The sequence below is a fragment of the Podarcis cretensis genome, assembly GCF_951804945.1.
Source record: "Podarcis cretensis genome assembly, chromosome: 11".
Classification (NCBI taxonomy): Eukaryota; Metazoa; Chordata; class Lepidosauria; order Squamata; family Lacertidae; genus Podarcis; species Podarcis cretensis.
In genome coordinates, this window is record NC_137180.1 from 4,040,811 (window position 1) to 4,065,066 (window position 24,256).

The 24,256-nt window shown below is 42.1% G+C and overlaps 1 protein-coding gene across 4 annotated transcripts in view; it reads left to right on the plus strand.

Moving 5' to 3' along the window:
* The window catches only part of PCSK5 (proprotein convertase subtilisin/kexin type 5), a 161,271-nt gene that overhangs the window by 119,227 nt on the left and 17,788 nt on the right, over window positions 1-24,256 (plus strand). For all 4 annotated transcript variants that reach the window (XM_079996045.1, XM_079996047.1, XM_079996048.1 and 1 more), the window contains exons 10-12: window positions 7,002-7,105; window positions 18,927-19,044; window positions 21,091-21,300. In XM_079996045.1, the coding sequence (XP_079852171.1) occupies window positions 7,002-7,105; window positions 18,927-19,044; window positions 21,091-21,300 (432 nt within the window). The remainder of the gene's footprint in view (window positions 1-7,001; window positions 7,106-18,926; window positions 19,045-21,090; window positions 21,301-24,256) is intronic.

Here is a 24,256-nt window from a genome sequence, read left to right on the forward strand (position 1 = left end):
TAGACGAAAGAGTTTTCCGTTTTGGAGGTGCTTCGCAAAACGAATTTCCTATGGGCTTGCTTTGCAAGACGAAAATGTCGTGCGAGTTCCTGCGGGGTTTTTTCCCCTTCCCCCCCTTTTTCTAAGCTGCTTATCCGCTAAGCCGATAAGCCGCTAAACCGCTAATAGTGCTAATCCGCTAAGCCGTCAATGGGCTTGCTTCGCAAGACGAAAAAACCGCTAGACGAAGAGAATCGCGGAACGGATTCTTTTCGTCTTGCGAGGCACCACTGTATGTCCGTACCAGATTGGAGAACTGGGCACAAGCTAACAAAATGAATTTCAGTAGGGACAAATGTGAGGTTCTGCACTTAGACAGGAAGAACCAGATGCACAAATATAGGATGGGGGGCACCTGGGTTGCTAGCCAGTACATGTGAAAATGATCTAGGGGTCTTGGTAGACCCTAAGCTTAACATGAGACAACAGTGTGATGCAGCAGCAAAAAAAAGGCTAATGCTATTCTAGGCTGCATCAACAGAAGTATAGTGTCCAGATCAAAGGGAAGGAATACAGTGGTACCTTGGTTTGCAACCGCTTTGGATTACAACCACGTCAAACCTGGAAGTGTGGGTCCCTTTTTTTGGATTACAATGCATTGGGGGGGGGGATTACAACCCCTTTTGGGGGGGGAAGGCCCCTCTTGCGAAAGCGCGCCTTGGGTTACAACCTGTTTTGGTTTACAACCAAACCTCTAGAACAGATGATGGTTGTACACCAAGGTACCTCTGTAGTACTACTCTATTCTGCCTTGGTCAGACCACACCTGGAATACTGTGTCCAGTTTTGGGCACCACAATTTAAGAAGCATATTGACAAGCTGGAACATGTGCAGAGGAGGACAACCAAGATGATCAAGGGTCTGGAAACCAAGCCTTATGAGGAATGGTTGAGGGAGGTGGGTATGTTTAGCCTGGAAAAGAGGAGACTGAGAGAAGATATGGAAGTCATATTTAAGTGGTAGGTCCATTGTGTGGAGACGATGGCTATTTGGTGACAAAGAGAAGGTTGAACTACTCAACACCTACTTTGCCTCTGGTCTTCACCCAAAAGGAAAGTGATGCCCAACCTGGTGATAACAGGATAAATGATGTAAAGAGGAACCTGCAGCCCAAGATAGGAAGAGAGGAGGTAAGCAAACACCTGCCTACTTTAAACAGGAGGAGATATAATAGCCATCTTCCAATATCTCAAGGGCTGTCACATGGAAGAGGGAACATGCTTGTTTTCTCCTGCTGTGGAGGGGAGGACCAGAACTAATGGCTTCAAGTGACAAGAAAGGAGATTCCGACTAAACATTCAGAAAATCTTTCTGACAGTCCGAGCTGTTTGACAGTGGAACGGTCTCCCTCAGGAGGTGGCGGACTCTCCTTCCTTGGAGGTTTTTAAGCAGAGGTTGGGTGGCCATCTGTCATTTATGATCTAGTTGAGATTCCTGCAGTACGGGGGGTTGGACTAGATGACCCTTGGGATTACTTCCAAGTCTATGATTCTTATTCCCTACACCCAGTGCTCCAGAGGTGTTTCAACTAATTAGATTCCTTCTTTACCTCAGAACACAAGATAATGATCCTGGTTGTTAACAAACAATAGTTTTGACTGACCACAGTTTTCCCAGTTTGGGTGTAACTTGGGAGTAATCGCAAATTTGAAAGTAGAAGCCTCTTTCTCCATTCTCCGCCTTCTGACTGTGCTCAATGAGACAGGGGGAGTACATGAGCCTGAGGCTCATTCCTAATTTAGTTCTGCATTTGAAACAGCGCAATATATTACAAACTAAATGAATACAAGAACCTTGAACCTGGTCTGACAACATAGGGATAGCCAGTAGAATGTTTTTTAGCACTGGTGTTACATTTTGGTGGTTGTCTGTCCCCACCAACTGTTTACCTGCAGCATTTTGCACAAGCTGGAGCTTCCCACCCAGGCGCAAGGGTGGCCCCACATGGAGCACACTGCGATAATCAGCTCTTGAAGTTACAAATGCATGAATCTCCATGGCCAAGAATTGCCTTAGTAGCTCTAGCTGGTGAGAAGGATTGATCCAGGAGACTCTCAAAAGAACGGCAGCAAAAAGTACAGTAAATGCTTGAATTTGCAAACCTGACAGAAACCCCCCCCCCCTTTTTTTTTTTTTGAGAAAATTTGTCACAGCACAGCTAGGCCCTCAGTTCATATGCTGCTCATGCCTACTTCAAATGTCGGGTGAAATATAGTTATTTAAATTAAGAAATTTAAGTTGCATATCTAGTAATTTAAATAGTAAGTAAGTAGTTAACATTGGAGAAATTAATCAAAATATATTTGTTAATTAATATTAGGTACAGAAATTTAAAACATGACTGTTGAGTATGCAGGAGATTAGTAGGCACCACAGTGCCCTCTAGTGACAGCAAGACTTAACAACAACTTAGGTACACACTGTGACAAGGGGGACCCTGGAGAAGCTAGAGAAGCCTGGCTGTACACCGCAGTTCTTCAATAAGGACCAAAACAGAATGGCCACCACAGTGAAAATTTTTGAAAAATAGGACTCTCTCTTGTACTTTCACCAAAAGGAAAAGTTATAGGTCTCTGTTCTGTGCTTTGTACTGCCAAATGCAATCTATGTTGCATTAGTGAGATTTGTTTCAGGGTGCTCTTGCTCAGAGTTTTTTAATCCATGCCTTTTTTGCAGCTATGTTTGTGAATTTGCACATATTATGTTTGTTCCGATTTATTGCCACATATACAAATGAGAAGTTACGTTATGCAATCAAGAGTGTTGATCATTTCTTGATTTTTTTGGTCAAAGGGAAAGGGGAGGGGAAACCTTTGATCACAAACCAGCTCATTCCCATAAGTGTTTTTTCTCCCCTTGTGTTGGGCACATTGCAGGTATATTTAATAACTAGCGAAATTATGTTAAATAGTGGGTAGACATAGCAGACGACGCAGCGATTTCTCCAAAGCAGCTCTTTATTTGTAAGCTGGAACAGAACTGAACAGCAAACAGCTCAGCCGGCCTGCTTTTATAGGCAGCCGGCTGTCAACATTGTAGCAACAACAACCCAGGGTTTCCCGCCTAAAGTAACTGATGTGAACCTGAGTGAAAACTATATACACGATACTCCTGGTGGCCAGGGTGAGAACTTCAATACATAACACCCCTCCCCACCGAGATAAGGCATTAGTTACAATCATAGTGTAACATACAGCATTACATACAGCAATACCCTTATTGGTTTCAGTAAGGCACGTAAGCATATTAATTGACCCAATTTACCATACAGCTTTACATGTGCAGTTTGTCCAGTGAACATAGTCTTTTAAATATGGGCTACTGGCCTTGCAGATTTCCTGGGCGGAGAGTTCAGCAGCTTCCGAGGCCACGGCCTCCTCAATGGCTTTCTGCAGTGTGAGGTCTGCCTTGGCAGACGGATGTCCCGGACCCCGCAGATGATTTGATCCATCAGGGCATCGTCTAAGTCTTGGAACTTGCAGTGCATTGCAGCCTGTCGGAGGGCGGTGGTGTAGTTGTTAATTGACTCCCCCCTGCCTGGTTCCGGTGGTAGAACACATGGCGAGCAGCAATCTTGGACGGCTTTTGCTCGTAGTGATTGCGGAGCTTCTCTTGAATTGTGTCCCACAGCTCTGCCTGGACAGCTAGAGGCGCAACCAATGCTCGGGCCGTTGCGAACACTTTGGGGCCACAAAGGCTGAGGAAGAGGCCCCGCTTACACTCCTGTGATACTTCTGTCAGCTCATTTGCTCGGAGGTAGCAGTCAAACCGAGCGAGGTAGCAGTCCCATGATTCAGAGGCTGGGGCAAACGGTGGTAGAGGCATGAGTGAAGCCATGGTTCCGATGCCGACGTGGAGGGCGATGGATGGAATACAGTGCTCTAGCCAGAACGGTCAGCTCTGAATTGGTTCTGCTCCGTGATTTCGCTCAGTGTTTCAGCTCTGTGATTCAGCTCATCTCAGAGGGTGGCCGCGTCAGGCTGTGCTCTGTTGTCCATCGATCCCACCTTCGTCGCCAGTGTTAAATAGTGGGTAGACATAGCAGACAACACAGCGATTTCTCCAAAGCAGCTCTTTATTTGTAAGCTGGAACAGAACTGAACTGCAAACAGCTCAGCCGGCCTGCTTTTATAGGCAGCCGGCTGTCAACATTGTAGCAACAACAACCCAGGGTTCCCCGCCTAAAGTAACTGACGTGGACCTGAGTGAAAACTATATACACGATACTCCTGGTGGCCAGGGTGAGAACTTCAATACATAACAAATTATTGTTTGGATCGGGTTTAATACCACATAGGAAAGAGAAAATATTTTATTAAAATCTTGCATTTGAACACATAAACATTGTTGGTCAAAGTGAGGCCTATGCTTTAATTTTTGGCATTTGTGTTTGGCATTTTGTGTAGCAACAAAATATAATTTTATATATTTAAAGCAATATCTCCTATGTACAGTGGTACCTCAAGTTACAGACGCTTCAGGTTACAGACTCCGCTAACCCAGAAATAGTATCTTGGGTTAAGAACTTTGCTTCAGGATGAGAACAGAAATCACACGCCGGCGGTGCAGCGGCAGCAGGAGGCCCCATTAGCTAAAGTGGTGCTTCAGGTTAAGAACAGTTTCAGGTTAAGAACAGACCTCCGGAACAAATTAAGTATACTTAACCCGAGGTACCACTGTATTTTATTGCAACATCTCCCCTGGAAATTATTAACATCATAATTCGTATTCATGGCCTCATTCTGTTTCCAGTCTGAACCTGGCAGAGAGTGGGAGCCCCCATCAATGAGTGTAGAAGAACTGGTGGAATCCATGTCCTTTTGTTGCCTAGGGGAATCCTAGTTTTACACAAAGGCTTTAATGTTTGCATTAATTTTTGCATGTGCATTGATTCCTCATACTTCCACTTCTAGTTCCCTGAATCTGAAGTTTATCATCTTGATTGTATGCATATAGCTAAAAGCAAAGTGGCACACACTCCTCATCAGCAACACAAAGCACTTATTTCTCCTGACCAAGTTGAATTTTGAAAATCTCACAGATTTAATCTACAGCAGAAAATAACGAATGGCAATGCTTGCTTTTGTATAAAATATCTACACATCCAATGTTTCAAAAAGCTAAACTCTTTGTCAGACCATGTTGTCTGGAATATATTAAAACGGATTAGGAAAATTACAAATTCAGCACTGTAGTTTGAATAGCAGGCGCATAAAGTTATACTTCTTTTGTGTCTTCCCAGAATATTCACAGTTCCACCTTTTTGAAAGTTTGATGATTTGGGGAATGTTTCCAAGCCACTTTTATTTGTATTAGTGGGAACATGAGAGCATTTATGCACCAACAAATAGTCAAGCAGTTATAGATAGAAATTTGGCAGGCAATGATGAGTACTTGAGCTTTCATTTCCTACTTTTATTTTGTTTAATTTCCATATTTGTGAAATCAAGCATTATTTGAATCTTCTATGGTACATTTTATTGTTTAGTTGTAGGATTGGAATGCATATAATATTACCATTATTATTAAAAAATATTTGCGGAATTGCATGTGAAGTATAGTAGAAAATCTTTATGTGTTTTATTTTAAAGTGTCCAACAGCTGCATTTGTCCCAGTGCTATAGGTTAATTCCGTTGTAGGAAGAATATGGGTTCTGTTCAAAATTGAGCTGGACAAAAAACCCTTTTGAATTATCTGTGGGAATTGGATGGTTATTTTACCTGACAACTTAATCTCATACATATTACTGACAACTTAATCTCATCCATATTACTGTTTCATTTCTTTTTACTGCTCAGATGCTTCTAGAGACTGGATTATTATTTTTCAATCCTTGTGAGTTTTTTTGTGGGTGATTGACACATTGATGTACTAACATGAAAGTCAAGGATAACCTGGACTTGAACTGTACTGATTGCTGCTAATTCAAATGTATTAGCAGACTCAGCAAAGGAAAAGGGCAGCAAGACTAGCAGTAGTTGCTCACAATTCCATTGCTAACAGAAACCACAGTTAGACCTGAAAGCAACCGTAAATTGCCTATTATTTCAGTGCTCTTGGACAGATAAGTAGTCTTACCATTTAGACACTACAGAGTTAAGCATTCTATAAATTGTTTAAATAAATAAATAAATAAATATTTTCTTTTGTTACAGTTTTTCTAGAGATTAAACCAGCAGGGTTTAATGAAGCCACAAGCCTCTGGAGCCATGCTATTCACTTTAGATGGGAGCAAAGGTCAGGGTGCAGGCAAATCTTGCACCAGTCTGGAACACTGTAATGTGGTGGCAGTGAGGCCGACATAGCCCCTACTGCTCTCTGTCCCCAGAATGCCCCATTATGGGATTTTCTGCAGACTCCACACCAGCAGTGTGACACTGGCATCGCTCTCTGGTCAGGGGATGGGGAGATCATTAAGTTGTCCTCCAAGACATCAGCAAGTGGTTGATGGGGAAAGTAGTTTAGGAACCACTGGTAGATGATATAGATTAGATAGATAGATAGATAGATAGATAGATAGATAGATAGATAGATGGGGAAAGTAGTTTAGGAACCACTGGTAGATGATATAGATTAGATAGATAGATAGATATAGATAGATAGATAGATAGATAGATAGATAGATAGATAGATAGATAGATATAGATAGATGGGGAAAGTAGTTTAGGAACCACTGGTAGATGATATAGATTAGATAGATGATAGATAGATAGATAGATAGACAGACAGACAGACAGACAGACGTTCTTCCTCTAACTATGAACCACTTCATGCTTGTAAAAACTTTTCTGCCCTGAAAATTATGAAGATTGAAATTTACTGCAGTCTTTTAACGCTGTATATTGGCTGGAATACATTGAGAAAGGTTTCTGTCCTTTGCTTTGAGACACCCCCTCCCTCTCCTCCTTGGGCTTTTCTTATTTTTTTGTTGTAAAATGACTGTTCACTGTCTTTCCCTAGTCGACTACTGACATGGAGAGATATACAACATATCATTGTAAGGACTTCACGGGCAGGGCATCTGATTGCTAATGACTGGAAAACCAATGGGGCTGGTTACAAGGGTGAGTATTCCCTTCCTATTCATCATTGCAAACCCTTTTTTCCACCTTCCAAAAGAGAAAAATCTCATACACTTTGCCTGCCAGTTAGAGCTATTCTATTTTGATTAATAAGATAAACAAGACCATGAGGTCAAACATTTGGGAAGTCTGCCTCCTTGTGGCTTTACCAGCCACTTGTATCATGTAGCTATGCCATATGCAAGTTAGAGGAAACCTGATTGGAACAGTTAATATAGGTTGATTTTGGAGGCAAAAATGCTCTTCAGCTAACTCTTAGGCTAGGAAGCCTAAATGTGATTTTTAAGCCTGATGTTTAGAATAGTATTTACAACATTATGATTTTTTGAAAGTAGTGATCAAAACAACCCTTACCTAGAAGTAAGTTCCTTGAAATCAGTTAGACGTATTTCTACATTATAAATTTAGGATCATGCTATAAAGCAGGGATAGGGAAACTGTGGCTGCCCAGATGTTGGACTCCAGCTGCCCCCAGCCCTGGCCACCGCGGGCAATGGACAGGAATGATGGGAGTTGGGGTCCAGCAACTTCTGGAGAGCCACAAGTTCTCCATCTCTAGTACAAAGGAAGCTAACCAACACATAGTTCCAAGTTCAAGTGCACCAACAAACTTCAAGATGTAAACTATTAGCTGTATGCCACCATTGTGCCAAAATAATAAATGATATCATTTACCACATTTGCAGAAAGTTGTTGGTTTTTTTAATGGTAGTCCTGGGGAAAATATTTGCCAATACAATATTTCTAAGCTTAATAAGATATTTCCTTTATGCAATTTGTATGGATATTTAATTTCTGAATAACAAAAAGGCATATGCAGTAATTTAAGAAGGAAATCACCTTTGGTTCCTGAAAACAATAAAACTAAAATGGGCTGCATGCAAGTGGTGGGTGAAGTCAGGCAAAAAAGGGGGTGGAGCAATAGACAGGACTCTTACCATTGCCTGGTGGACTACAGTCCAGCCATGCAAACGTCCTCTATCCAGGCAAGCAGCAGGCATTTCCAGACACATTCCAGCCCGCTAAAAACAGGCCAGGAAGGTGCAAAGCATGGCCAATTGGGGAATGACCTAGGGAAGAGACATGGCCGAGGGAATGTCCTGGGGGCTGGATAGAGAGGCCACGAGGGCCACATTTGCTCCCCAGGGCTGAGGTTCCCCACTCCAGATGTATGTCATCAGGCAAGACTTGCCAGCTACTTTTCTCTGAGCATATTTTTTCATCTGTGCCCTATCTTGGCTCGGTATCATAAGCACAAAAATATATAAAATGGCAGGGCCGGAGGAAAGTACACTGTGCCATATTATGTGGGATATTGAGGCACTATTTTCATGTGGGATTCATTCACATGCTGGCAGATTCAGATTGCACAAAGTTGATTTAGAGTTCTTGGAACAACAACCCCCCCCCCAAAAAAAGGACCCAATCAGACCTTTTGCAATAGGGGAATTGACTGGAAAATGCACTGTAAAGAGTGAAGTGACAATTGCTTAGCACAGCATCATATAACCCTGCAAAAAAATCAGAATGAATGTTCAAAAAACAGCTGATGTTGTCTAACCAAGCAAACTTCGTGCAAACATATCAGGATGAATAAATAGGTTGTCAGGAATCAACCATAGAATCATAGAATCATAGAGTTGGAAGAGACCACAAGGGCCATTGAGTCCAACCCCCTGCCAAGCAGGAAACACCATCAGAGCACTCCTGACATATGGTTGTCAAGCCTCTGCTTAAAGACCTCCAAAGAAGGAGACTCCACCACACTCCTTGGCAGCAAATTCCACTGTCGAACAGCTCTTACTGTCAGGAAGTTCTTCCTCATGTTTAGGTGGAATCTTCTTTCTTGTAGTTTGGAACCATTGCTCCGTGTCCGCTTCTCTGGAGCAGCAGAAAACAACCTTTCCCCCTCCTCTATGTGACATCCTTTTATATATTTGAACATGGCTATCATATCACCCCTTAACCTCCTCTTCTCCAGGCTAAACATGCCCAACTCCCTTAGCTGTTCCTCATAAGGCATTGTTTCCAGGCCTTTGACCATTTTGGTTGCTCTCCTCTGGACACGTTCCAGTTTGTCAGTGTCCTTCTTGAACTGTGGTGCCCAGAACTGGACACAGTACTCCAGGTGAGGTCTGACCAGAGCCGAATACAGTGGCACTATTACTTCCTTTGATCTAGATGCTATACTCCTATTGATGCAGCCCAGAATTGCATTGGCTTTTTTAGCTGCCGTGTCACACTGTTGGCTCATGTCAAGTTTGTGGTCAACCAAGACTCCTAGATCCTTTTCACATGTACTGCTCTCAAGCCAGGTGTCACCCATCTTGTATTTGTGCCTCTCATTTTTTTTTGCCCAAGTGCAATACTTTACATTTCTCCCTGTTAAAATTCATCTTGTTTGTTTTGGCCCAGTTCTTTAATCTGTCACGGTCGTTTTGAAGTGTGATCCTGTCCTCTGGGGTGTTAGCCACCCCTCCCAGTTTGGTGTCATCTGCAAATCTGATCAGGATGCCCTTGAGTCCATCATCCAAGTCGTTGATAAAGATGTTGAATAAGACCGGGCCCAAGACAGAACCCTGTGGCACCCCACTAGTCACTCTTCTCCAGGATGAAGAGGAACCATTGATGAGCACCCTTTGGGTTTGGTCAGTCAGCCAGTTACAAATCCACTGAGTGGTAGCATAGTCAAGTCCGCATTTTACCAGCTTCTTTACAAGAATATCATGGGGCACCTTGTCAAATGCCTTGCTGAAATCAAGGTAGGCTACATCCACTGCGTTCCCTTCATCTACCAGGCTTGTAATTCTGTCAAAAAACGAGATCAGGTTAGTCTGACATGACTTATTTTTCAGAAATCCATGCTGACTATTGGTGATCACAGCATTCCTTTCTAGGTGCTCACAGACTGTTTGCTTAATGATCTGTTCCAGAATCTTCCCTGGTATTGATGTCAGACTGACTGGGCGGTAATTATTTGGGTCCTCTCTTTTCCCCTTTTTGAAAATAGGGACAACATTTGCCCTCCTCCAGTCTGCCGGGACTTCGCCTGTTCTCCAGGAATTCTCAAAGATGACTGCCAGTGGTTCTGAGATCACATCTGCCAGTTCTTTTAATACTCTTGGATGCAGTTCATCCGGCCCTCGAGACTTGAATACATCTAAACTAGCCAAGTATTCTTGTACTATCTCCTTAGTTATTCTGGGCTGTGTTTCCTCTGCTGAATCATTTGCTCCAAATTCTTCAGGTCGGGCATTGTTTTCTTTATCGGAGAAGACTGAGGCAAAGAAGGCATTGAGGAGTTCAGCCCTTTCTGTGTCCCCTGTTTGCATTTCACCATCTTCTCCTCTGAGTGAACCCACTGTTTCTTTGTTCTTCCTTTTGCTACGAACATACCCATAAAAGCCTTTTTTGTTGCTTTTAACCTCTCTAGCAAGCCTGAGTTCATTCTGTGCTTTAGCTTTTCTGACTTTGTGTCTACACGTGCTGGCTATTTGTTTGAATTCCTCTTTGGTGGTTTCCCCCCTTTTCCATTTTTTGTACACATCCTTTTTTAATCTTAACTCGGTTAAAAGTTCTTTAGATAGCCACCCTGGCTTCTTTAGGCACCTTCCATGTTTCCGTCTCATTGGTATTGCCTGAAGTTGTGCTTTTACTATCTCCCTCTTAACAAACTCCCAGCCATCATGAACTCCCTTTCCTTTTAGTATTACTGTCCATGGGATCTCACCCAGCACTTCCCTAAGTTTTATGAAGTCGGCTTTCTTAAAGTCAAGAAATTGAGTCCTTGTATGCTTGGCTGCTCCTTTCCGCTGCATAGTAAACTTCAGAAGAGCATGATCACTCGCGCCTAATGATCCTTCCACATCTACCCCACTAACCAGGTCATCAACATTGGTTAGGACCAGATCTAAAGTGGCTGTTCCTCTTGTTGCTTCTCCCACTTTCTGGACAATGAAGTTGTCTGCAAGGCCAGTGAGGAATCTGTTTGACCTTATGCTCCTGGCTGAGTTTGACATCCAACAAATATCCGGGTAATTGAAGTCCCCCATTACTACTATCTCCCTTCCTTTTGCATGCTTGGCCATGTGTTCCAGGAAGGCATCATCTATGTCCTCCATTTGGCTTGGGGATCTATAGTAAACTCCCACAATGAGGTCACTGTTATTCTTCTCACCCTTAATTTTCACCCTAATAATAATAATAATAATAATTTATTATTTATACCCCGCCCATCTGGCTGGGCCTCCCCAGCCACTCTGGGCGGCTTCCATAGAAAGCAAAAATACAATAAAATATCACACGTTAAAAACTTCCCTGAACAGGGCTGCCTTAAGATGTCTTCTGAATGTCAGGTAGTTGTTTATCGCTTTGACATCTGCTGGAAGGGCATTCCACAGGGCGGGCACCACTACCGAGAAGGCCCTCTGCCTGGTTCCCTGTAGCTTTACTTCTCGCAATGAGGGAACCGCCAGAAGGCCCTCGGCACTGGACCTCAGCGTCCGGGCAGAATGATGGGGGTGGAGACGCTCCTTCAGGTATACTGGACCGAGGCCGTTTAGGGCTTTAAAGGTCAGCACCAACACTTTGAATTATGCTCGGAAACGTACTGGGAGCCAATGTAGGTCTTTCAAGACCGGTGTTATATGGTCTCGGCGGCCGCCCCCAGTCACCAGTCTAGCTCCCGCATTCTGGATTAGTTGTAGTTTCCGAGTCACCTTCAAAGGTAGCCCCACGTAGAGTGCATTGCAGTAGTCCAAGCGGGAGATAACCAGAGCATGCACCACTCTGGCGAGACAGTCCACAGGCAGGTAGGGTCTCAGCCTACGTACCAGATGGAGCTGGTAAACAGCTGCCCTGGACACAGATTTGACCTGTGCCTCTCACTTTGGCTTTGAGGTTCTAAATCTTGGATCTCTTTACAGGTATACACATCCCTGACATATAACGCCACTCCTCCTCCTTTCTTGTCTGCTCTGTTTCTCTGAAATAGATCGTATCCCTCCATTATTACATTCCAATCGTGGGACTTATCCTACCAGGTTTCAGTGATGCCTATTATGTTATATTTAGTTTGCTGTACCAAGAGCTCAAGCTCATCTTGTTTATTTCCCATGCTTTGCACATTAGTGTACAGACATTGAAGTCCATTAATCATTCCCCCGTGTCTCTTATTTAAGGATTTTTTCCTCCCACCACTAGGTCTGCGTGCTGTTTGCTCCATTTGGTCTATGTCATTTGGATGATCATCTTCATCAATTGATAGACTCCTACCTTCAGGAGCACTGTCTTCCTCCCCCACATTAGTCAGTTTAAAGCCCTCCTGATGAGGTTTCTGAGATTTTTGGCAAAAACATTCCTCCCAACCATTGTGAGGTGCAGCCCATCGCTTGCCAAAAGTCCATCTTCAAGAAACTGCAGTCCGTGATCTAAGAATCCAAACCGTTCCTGTTTACACCATTTGCGAAGCCAGCTGTTCACTTCCACTATTTTTCCCTCTCTCCCTGGGCCACGTCGTTCAACTGGGAGGACAGATGAGATGACAATTTGTGCATTTAATTGCTTCAATTTCCTGCCCAGAGCCTCGTAGTCTCTTTCGATCTTCTGGAGGCTATTGCTTGCAGTGTCATTGGTTCCCACATGAACCAAGAGGAAGGGGTATTTGTCAGTGGGTTTTATGATTCCTTGCAGTCGTTCAGTTACATCTTGGATCTTAGCCCCGGGGAGACAGCACACTTCCCGAGACATCTTGTCAGGCCCACAGATCACTGCTTCTGTTCCCCTCAGTAGGGAATCCCCTATCACCACTACACGCCTCCTCTTAGGTTTGGTCGGGGTTCTTCCGTGAGCTGTCCGTTCCAAGGTCGCCTGCACATTCCCTGAGGACTGACTTTGCTGCTCGTCTTCATATACCTGATCGACTGTAATGAGGGAGAGATCCTTAAATGGAGTCTGCTCTTCGTCTTCCATGCTAGGGGAGAGGACCTCAAAGTGATTGTGTATTTCTAAACAATCAGAGTGAACCCTGGGCCTCCTACTTCTTTGAGTCACGTTTCTCCATATATCTGGCTCCTGTGTTGGTGAACTAGCCTTCTCAGGGGATTCCCCTGTCTCCTCCTTGGTGGAGACGGTGTGCTTTGTTGCTTCCAAGAAGAGCTCCAGCTCTCTAATTATTAGGAGCGTAGCTAAACGTTCCTCCAGTTGCTGGACTTTGTCTTCTAAGAGGGCAATCAACATGCAATTGCTGCAGGTAAAGCTGCCTGCAACCTTTGGCAAGATGGCAAACATTGCGCAGGAACCGCAGACGACTGCAGCTGTTCCCTCACCCTCCATCTTGAGAACGTGTCGTTGGGGGTGGCTACAGCGGTCCTCCATCATAAAAAGCGTGAAGACAGGACAAATAACTCCCCCCCCAAAAAAAAACCTAGGTCTGCCCCAACAAACGTTTGAAACTAGCTCCCCTAAATCTAAAAGATGGATCAAACTGCATGCGCCGCTGCCCTGCAAGCTCTGATAAGCTCCTCCCACAGCTAATCACCTGCCTCAACAGAAACCCTGCCCCCTCTGACCTTTGCACAGGGAGAGCAGCTAATCAGCCACAAAGAAACACACACAAGAAAACCCTTTTTGCTCCTCCAGCTGCTGCCCTGCAAGCTCTGATAAGCTCCTCCCACAGCTAATCACCTGCCTCAACAGAAAAACTGCCCCCTCTGACCTTTGCACAGGTCAAATTCTTTGCATCACATTTTGTTTTCTGTATGTGCTCATACATGCTAATATCTAGAATACTAGAATACTATTTTGTCATGTTTTCTGCCATAGTGGCAGTAATTTATGAAATCTATTGTATTTTACAGTATTTGTCAAGATGTATATATGTGAAACATTGCAATATTCATATGCATTTGCAGTAATTCTGTGTCTTTTATTTTAAGCTGCTTTTGGGAGCCATCTGGTATATGTCAACCATATTTTAGGGTGGGGTTCACACACACACACACACACACACCCACACACACACACACACACCCCCCACTGCCTGATTAATGCCATAGATGAAGGGATACCAAGAACAGAATGTGACCTAACAAAATTGTTCTATAACCTCATGTTGGATTTGGAAAAGGGGAAAAACTAAATGGCCCCCATCACTGTGGAATTGAGGAATCAACTTTAACCCAAATAAAAAGAATAGTTTTAAGTAAATTAGTTTGGCAATGAAAGCTGAGCAATGGTTCCAATAAAACTGTAGCTCTCTCTAAACCTCTTGTTAGTTTTGGACCAAGGAAAAGCAAATGATTTAGATTAAATAACAATATCCAACTTTGAATTTGATGTGAGAGGGGGGGAAATTGCACACTGCTGTTGGCAAGAATGGATCGGTACTTTACTATTGCACATGGCAATATTTCGTGTAATATTTCACTATTGTCCTCAACTACAGCCAAGAATAACAATTAAATGCCTGTTTTTCATAGAATGAATTACTCTGATCAGACTGAGTTTCTTGTAGAAATGTACCATCAGTCTTTTGATGGCTGAAACATATTTCTTCCATGACATGTTCTTACTAAGGCTTATTTGAGAAATTAAGGAAGCAAGCTTCTAAAACTGATTTAAGCTGCAATCCTAGCCCCACCTGCCTTGGAGTAAGGACCATTGAATTCAGTAGGACTAACTTTGAGTAGACATGATTACTCTTGGTTACACCTTCCTAGGGATTCTATAGAACACTGTGGGACACTTCTGGGAAAACAAGTTTAGGATTTCACTGTAACACAGGATGCGGGAGAACTGCCTTTTTCTGTGAAAAATGAATAAGGAGCAAGTAGGGAAAATGAAAGAATGCCTTTCTTTTGAAAAGGGAAATCAGAGGAGTAAAACAGCAAAAACCTGAAGGAGTCTCAAACTCAACAAAGAGTCAATGAGAGCTGGCACCCTGAAAGTGGGTCAGCGTGCCTTTTCAGTGGGCTGATTAACTTGCTTGCATGGCAACGCTGTGCCTCAGAGCCGTTGCTCCTACCGATTTCAAGCCAGAAAACAGATGGAAAGAGCTAGAAATGCACCCATTGCTCCCCACAGTAATGGGAGATAAATGAGTGTGTGGGTGTATGTATGTCTTTATATTTGCTCCAGCTATGTGTGTTGGAGAATGGGCTGCTAGTATTCACTATGACTATTTAGCAAACAGTGTTTTTAAATTCCCATCAGCCAAATGAATTCTAAGTATTCATTTTTTCAGCTCAGAAAACTACATTTTTCTTTTCTAACTGCTTGAGATCTGGCTTATTTATAGTGTGCTTTAATAGAAACAGAAAGCTTAATAGACTGTAGTGTGTCCTGCAAGGCTCCTTTTCAACCTGCTACTTCACCTCATACAACTTTTCGAATAATTAATAAAAGCTCACTCTTGCAAAAACAAGGAAACATCCCTTTTCTGTCCTTTCTTTGTAGGCCTCAGAACTATTGATCTCTATCTGCTATAGCTTACAACCCTAGGAGCTAGGTCCCAGGGGCCCTGCATGCTGTGGTTCACACATTTTAAATGTGGGGGCCAGGCACCCACAAAGTGCAGCACAGCTGGGCATGCACGCCATGGGGCATACACACACATCACCACCAGGCCCCGCTATGTGCACCCGCTATGTCACCATACCCTGCTATGTGCACGAGGGACATCAGCACACCAGGGGTGTGATGACATGGCACACATGCCCCACATGCCCTGTGGTGTGCACACACACACACCGTTGACATCACACAGCCCCAGGAACCTGCAGTCTTTTCTACATCAGGCAAAGACCTGTTTGTTTAGAGGTCATAGACTTTTCAACATAACTTTAGCTGATGTTAACTGCTGATTGGTTGAGTTTTTATTATCTATCCAGGATGACAGTTTTGTGTTTAGCTGTTTTATGTGTAATTTTAATATTGTGTGCTACTCTGGCAACCCTTTTGCTGAAGAAAAGTCATACAAATAAATAAATTAGCAGTAATGGTAATCACAGTATTACAGCTATTATCCCATGGGGATTCAGTGAATCCCTTGTGTAGGAATAACCCAAGCAAGACTAGGGTCCCTTCTTGGATTAAATACTATAGTCTAAATATATAGATTTAAATATTTAAATATTTAAATCTATAGATTTGCCAAAACCACTGGAGGTACACCTCCCAGCACATCTTCAAAGTTTCCTAAAGGTCCTGTAACCCACCAGGACTCTACTGAGAAGCAATGCTAGCACATACACTAATTAATGGTTTGTTGGAGTGAGGACATAGTTTATGGGGGTGGGAGCAAGAAGCTGATCTGCTCTTTCCCCAAATCAAACATCTCCATATCCCTGTGGCAGGTTTGTGGTCTGCAAAGCACCAGTATTTCAGGCAGGGAGATATGGGTATCCAGTCTCCTTGTGCCATACTTGGTATCCGGTGGTATGGAGAACAGATTTGGGACTTCTTTTTCATAGCAGGATCACTGACATATGCAGGAGCACCAAAAAGATGGAGGGACTTTCCTTGCTCTGGCAACTAAGTGAGATATAAGTGAGGGTTTAAGTCAGGGTTTAACATTGTTTATGGCAGAGGAACATAGCAAAAGTCAAAGAATGAGAGAAATAATCAAGCAGATGCTGTATAGCTCTTTCCTTTTCTACTTCATGCTAGCAATTTGGCAATACTTCATTGCACAATTGTATAATGGAGGTGAGGTGAAGCTGTGAATTCCCCTTGGGATGGCATGAGTCCGGATGGGACTGCCGTGATGAGCTCCTTCACTTCAAAATGTAGCACTGCATCACTGTCACAGGGGACCTTTCTGTGTAGTCTAGAGAAAAGCTAGGCTTCAGAACTGCACAGTTCCAATATTCTTTAAAGTGGATATTTCCCTCATTTACAATACCTAAACAGTATAAAAAATTTACTTCTTTTGGACAGTCAAGCTAGTTGAGAACTGCATCAGCAGTTGTCTGTCTTCCACATGCTTCTACCCTGCTTTTGTGAGTCACAGGTCACCTTGCTACTTGGCTCACAATGAGATCCCTTGCTACAATACTCACATTGATGTAAAAGTATGCCTGAACATAATAAAGACATGTATTTAGAGCAGCAGAGAGGCTGCGGTGGCCTTTGGTAGCACAGAAATGACAGTATTTCATTAGACTTTTCAGGTAGAGCTTTGCAGTTCATGATAAATAAAAGTATATATCCCACCCATTATCTTTCCAAGAAGTTGTTAATGCAATTGCATTTCTAACATGTTACCTGAAAGGAATCTTATAGCACTGCCAGAGGCTCCTGAAATTGATAATGTCATGTTCAGCAACAGTAGCAATTCTAATTTAAACATATAAAAATGGATAACGTTTTAATGGTGTGGTCACATGAGTAAGCACATCTTTTTTGTCAAGATGTAGGGGATTAGCTGTTTTATCAACTCTGTAATGTTTTCCCAAATTAGTGTTATTCAGTCTGTGAAAATGATGGGCCTGTCTCAGTACCTAGAGCTGCTAGCCAAATCCATGTGATTGGGGGCCTTTGAAGTGTGAGCATTGCAGACAACCAAATATCAGCTGTCTGGAATGGCTGCACATGGACGTCCATAATAGCACCACTGAGGCTGTTTTGATTTGGCTGGCAGGGGTCTAAATCACTTGTGTGTATGCATTTTTGTTTAAAATGGCAGGGCACATGCTACTCTTTGTTCATCACAAAAGTAAAGTTCTGAAACATTAAGTGTACATTAAGTGTATCAGCCATGGGAAGTTAATGTGGGTACTACAACGTTGGGCGGTAATCTTTTTCTCAGGAGTAAAAAGATAGACTTATTAAATAAAATACATTCAAAATCAAGTTGCCAATAGGACGGTAGCTTTTTCTACCCATAGCTTGAAGAGTGTGATGGAATCAGGGTGCTAGCTGAACTATGTATGCAATTCTAACATGGTTTAATAGATAATTTCCATCAACAAATGCTTAAAATTAACAGTAAGGATTACTGAATTGCCTTGAAAGTTATGAGTACTAGAGCACATGATAACTGTGCGTGATACATTATACAGCTAACATAAGCAAAACTCAGCTTCAATAAAGCGAAAAAGAGCTTACAGTATAAATCTATACTATAGTCTATGCTGTATCATATTCAGAATTCCACAGCAGCCCGCACCATGGTGTTTGTGGATTCTGATTATGGCTTTTACTCCTTATAACATTCCAACATTTCATTCTAAAAGCTTGGGGAAAGCACCAGCTAAGGTGGGGCAGTGTTGCCCAAAGAGACTCAAAGATAATCTGGTGCACACACATGTGCTCCACCAGGCATTTTTCTATTGCTTTCTGGTATTATAGAATCTCAGCTGTAGGTCTGGTTGATGCATCCAAGCAGAAACATTGCCGTTCTATAATTATCATTCTGCAAGCCACACTTTTGTTTAAACACTATCTCGGCATGCAGCCACATACAGAAATGTTAATGTGAACCAGGTGATATCCAAAGATTGCAGGCAGTCACTTCTGTGATCTTAGGTGCAATTTTTCCAGCTGCCACAAACTCTGTAATTACATTACAATCACATGGGGAAATTGATTGCACATGTATCTGTGAATCAGACCCATATCTGACTTTGCCAGTTAACAATTGAACAATGAATTTAGATATGATTGGCAACTATATGCAGTATGGTTCTTGGCAATTAGGTGAGAGAGGAGAATTAAGAGGAATGTAGCAGTAATGTGTGTTGTGTTCTATGAAAGAGCATACAATTACTTTGTAATTGTAAACAATTCTGTTTATATTTTGCAGTTAGCCACCTATATGGATTTGGATTGATGGATGCTGAAGCCATGGTGATAGAAGCAGAAAAATGGACAACAGTCCCTCCACAGCATGTGTGTGTTGAAAATACAGATCGGCAAATCAAGTAATGCTTGTTGAAGACGTTTGTTGACACATATGCATGCATATATATTTACTGTGGCTGTATATTGCAGCTTGTATTTGTTTGGTTTTCTGTAAGCTAATCCTAAGGCAATGGTTCTCAAACTTTTTTTTTTCCTACTGGGCATTTGAAGATTTCTGAGATTCTTGGCAGATCACTTAATTTTGTGCTTGTGTTTTACAAATCAAAGCACATATATAACTCATTTTTTTATTATAATTTCAGTGCCAACATTGCCATTGAAAATAGCGCCATATTATAAAAACCATGGTTCCTAGGCCAGGGCCTTGTTAGCCTGTGAGACTCACAACAAGCCAATATGATCAAGTGCCAAGTCAGCAATTAGCTTTCCCTCTGGGTGGAAGAGATGCAGAGAAAATACCTTCTCAGATGCGGTTCCCCAACTGTGGAACATTCTCACCTGGGAGACGCACCTTTTTACATTTTAGGCACCATGCCGTGCCATTCCTTTTCTTCCATGTGTTTGATTGTTGACCCTAACCTCTTTTTTGTAGTTCTGGATCTATTGGTTAGCTTTAATATACTAGATAACAAATTATATCATTAATATAACATGCTTTGTGTTTAATAATAATATATAGACGTTTGAGAGGAATCCATCTAGTGACAGCACTCAGTACACTTCTACCTCACAAACATTTCTGGGTTTGGGTCCAAGATCTAAGCTCTCACTCCCAGTCCATGTCGGCTCTGGATATATGATCAGGGAAGTCTATGCATGCGCAGTCTGTACCATACACATGCTTTGCTCAGACCTGCAGTTGAATTCATGGAAGTCAGGACTAGAGGAAAATAGGTGCAACATAAATCCCTGCCCCCTTCTGTACATGCATTCACTGATCTCACACCAGTAAAGGGAGGACTGCAGCAGGTATCATACCAGGTGTTTTTTGAATAAAGAAATATATTAAGGATATTTGTGCTGCTGTTCTGTGAATGTCAGTTTATGAAGTTTCCATTCAGACTGATTTTTTATTTTAATTAAATCCTTTGTTACTTTGATGAATACTGTACGGGTGCTGTGCCCATACACAGCGAGGTCCCTGTGGGGCTCAATAGACTGTTCAATAGCATTGTGCTCCCTATGCATTCCATGCAAACACAGAGACAATGCCCCAGGATATTATGAGCAGTGGCAATTTTGTACATTATTCTGCTGCAGTCCTCCCTTTCCATAATTCAAAAGTTATTTGTGGTCTGGATCTCAGGTTTCCTATCTCAACTTTTCTGTCTAAGGTGGTATTTATCAGGCCTAAATCTAATAATTCCAATCAAATTATAATGACAGCCTCATGGAGGCTTATAAAAGCCTGAGCCAAAAGTAAACTAGAACATATTTGGCAGAGAAACCAGTTTAATAATGTATAGAGCTTCTAACACCTTGGGGCTGATTGCTGTTTCCACCCTTCACCTCTACAAGCCTGCCTTGATTTTTGGTGGCCCTGGTTATAACTTTTGTTTTTGACAAGCTCACTTCCAAGGATAGTTACTGATTTACATGATATGGAATCTACCGTACATCATAGTGCATGTATCTTTAGTTGTTTCACAATATCAAGCTGTGTGTGAAAGTTATAATTTGGTTAACGCAGTTGTATGAACCAGACTTCAGGGACACGTATGGTGGCTTGTGACTTAAATGTATCATCTCTCATTTGTGCCTTCAGAAGAGGCTACTCGTACAGCTCAAATAATTTTTAATAGAAAGATATGAAAGACAATATAAATTGTTTTCTGGAATCTGGAACTTCTGTAAACTAATTGGCTTTCTTGTTAACTGTGGTGATGCTTATCTTTTAGCCTGGAGTACTATTTATGTGAGGGTATAATTGATTTCATCTAATGAATAGAATGTTAAGCTTACCCAGGCATGTAAAAAAAAGTCCTGCTTAAGCCTATTTCAGTATCACCAAAATTCAATACACAGTTCAAGGATAAAAGTGATTTATAACAAATTATTTTTAGTATTCACTGGAGACCATGACTATGTTGGTGTCTTTGAAACAGAACAATACGACCAGATAATATTCGTAATGGACCAGATAATGGTGTCCGTTCAATATACAAGGCGACAGGCTGCGCAGATAATGCCAATCACCATGTCATCTACCTGGAACATGTCGTTGTGCGCATCACTGTCACTCATCCCCGGAGAGGTGACCTGGCAATTTATTTGACTTCTCCTTCTGGAACAAAATCTCAGCTATTGGCTAACAGGTATAATAATCATATTCAACTTTCAGTCCAATAAGGGTTGACTGTCCAGGGTGTACCCAATTTAAATAAACGCAAATGGAGAAACCGCGTAGATATGTCTTGGAGAGAATTAAAAAATGAAGTGGAACTGGAGATCTGCTGCCACTGTTAATATCAACAGTGGCTAGAATAAGGCTGTAATCTTTAGCGTTGGGCACAATAGATTTTGACAAATCCTTGAGGGATGAGATCATTGCAGAATACAGAGGAAGTGAAACAAGATCAATATTGCAAGACGATGGTTGATGGAGGAATAGCTGCTAATGACGTGCTGTTAAAGTTGTCTTTCCAAAATAAGGATAATGCCAGAGTGGATCTTCCAGCCTGTCGTGTCTGACCTGTGTTTCACCCATGATACTATCATAAACCTTAGTTCCATTGTTGATCTTGTCTGTCTTTCTTGAGTTCTGGTGCTGATCAAGAGCGTCTAACTGGATATTTTATGAACTCTGATTCTTATGAGGTTGTTTTCTGGGGTAAGTGGACAAGTGGCCCAAGATCCTTTAGCATAATCAGTTGGTTGGGTTTGAGTCAATGAAATGATGAAAAAGGCTTGTCTATTAATTTTAATGGTCTGGCTAGGGCTATTGTCGCTTTAGAATTAATACTGCATAATGTGAGGAGTTTTTCAGCTAAGTCTCCAGAGTTGTTAGCTAGTGCTCTCGCATGACCAGGTCATGGGTGAACTTTTGTCCTTCAAACTTCAGTGGCACGCCCAAAATTCTGCACCCCTGCCTCTCGCCTTCCATTCTGTTCAATTCACTACATCATAGTTGCAACACCCTTTGGCTTCCCCTAGACTCTGCACCCAGTGAAGCACAACCCGTTGCACTGGCCTAAATCCACCTCTGAGTAGGTGACACTTCCACATGTGCAAGTTGCCAAGTCTCCCACCTTGGTGCAAGTCTCCCAAGTTCTGACAATTCCTTCCTCTCTCTGTTGCATGTCCCATATTGATCTGGAGAGTCTCTCAACTTGAGAGCCAGTGTGGTGTAGTCGTTAAGAGCAGTAGTCTCATAATCTGGTGAACCGGGTTCACTTCCCCGCTCCTCCACTTGCAGCTGCTGAGTGACCTTGGGCTAGTCACACTTCTCTAAAGTATCTCAGCCTCACTCACCTCACAGAGTGTTTGTTATGGGGGAGGAAGGGAAAGGAGATTGTGAGCCACTTTGAGACTTTTTAGGGTAGTGATAAAGCGGGATATCAAATCCAAACTCTTCTTCAACTGTTAGGATCAGCTCTAAAGAGTGCACAGACATGCATGGGGAGGAGGGGACAGGACAGCCACATTATGCATGCAACATGCTGCATGAAAAGTTTTGGATTGGAGCCTCAGTTAGCATACTTGCTTACAGCACAATCATTTCACTACTAGCAGAATGTCAGATTTTGTGATCTTGCTCTAGTATAGCTGTTACATTTGGCCTAATCCGCTGGCACTGGGAGCCTTAAACTACATTTTGTTTGGCTCTGTCCAAGTCTAGATAATACACAAAATAGAGAAATAAAAAGAAAGGTACATAAAGTTCAGCCTGCATCAAGTACATAAATTCAAATTGAAAACAATACATGGTTAAGTATTGGTGGGAAAGAATTATGCTCATGACTTCTAAGTCAACTTTAGAAGTGTTAAACTTTGCCTGTAGCATACCCTATGTTTGTCAGGGGTAATTGGCAGGTTTTATTTTAAGGTTATCCTAAGTAATATTGGAAAGGTAGGTCATCAGTGTCTCCCCCCACCCCCCATGCTTTCCTTTGAAGGACTGCAGTACCTCAAGGACCCCACTCCCCATATAAACTGACCCAGACCCTGTGATCATCACCTGAGGTTCTTCTTTGTGTCTCCATGCCACTCCAGAGAGTGGCCACACAAGAATGGGCCTTTTCTGCAGTGGAATGTTCTCCGGGAGGTTCATATTATTATTATTTCTTGTACACTCTTTTAAAAATGTCTAAAAGGATTCAAAAATAATGTTTACAATGTTATTTTCTTTCTAAGTAACTGAAAGTAAATGTGGTGGTCTGTTGCTGCAGTTGAAAATGTGCATCATCATTGTTCCGTAGAAAAGAGCTTGTTTGAATACAAAAATGCAATAAGGATAGGATAAGCAATGCTTGAAAACATTGTTGCATGTTGTTAGCTTCAAGAATGCCTTGGCAGCAGATATCCCTGCTCCTTGGTCAGTGCTGTGTTGCTACTGACTCAGACACTTTTTTCAGACATAGTGAACCTTGGATACACATGATTAATAGCAGCAATTCACATGTTTTTACTGAAGTCGGAAAAATCATTGATTCATCATTAATCTTGTGGGTTTGATTTGGAAGTGATTATTGAGATTGCTTGAACTGCAAAGATGTATTTAACACTTGAACTCTTAAAACATAAACAAATCTTCATTGTGCATTTTATTAGACTGTTAAGCTATTATATCAGACAGTGTTAGGGTTTTGTCTATGAATACTTCAATTTTTAATGGTGGTTACTCATTTTAAAAAAACACCTTAAGGTAGTGAGAATGATAGTGTTTGCTTATAGGTATTGGTTGGATTCTGTTGTCATTTGCTGGAGTCTTTGCATTGTTTGTAAGTTATAGTTACAGATAGGTAGCCGTGTTGGTCTGCCATAGTCAAAACAAAATAAAAAAATCCCTTCCAGTAGCACCTTAAAGATCAACTAAGTTAGTTCTTGGTATACCAAGAACTAACTTAGTTGGTCTTTAAGGTGCTACTGGAAGGAAATTTTTTATTTTGTTTTGTAAAAGTTATGACAGTTAACACCTACCTTTTCACGTGGTTAGACTGGATATTCAAGGGACAGAACAGAAGAAAATTAGAGGAAAACGCAAGCTTAGAAAGGGACAGGGATCACATACTTTCAGTGCAACTCATAGAATCATAAATTTGGAAGGCACCT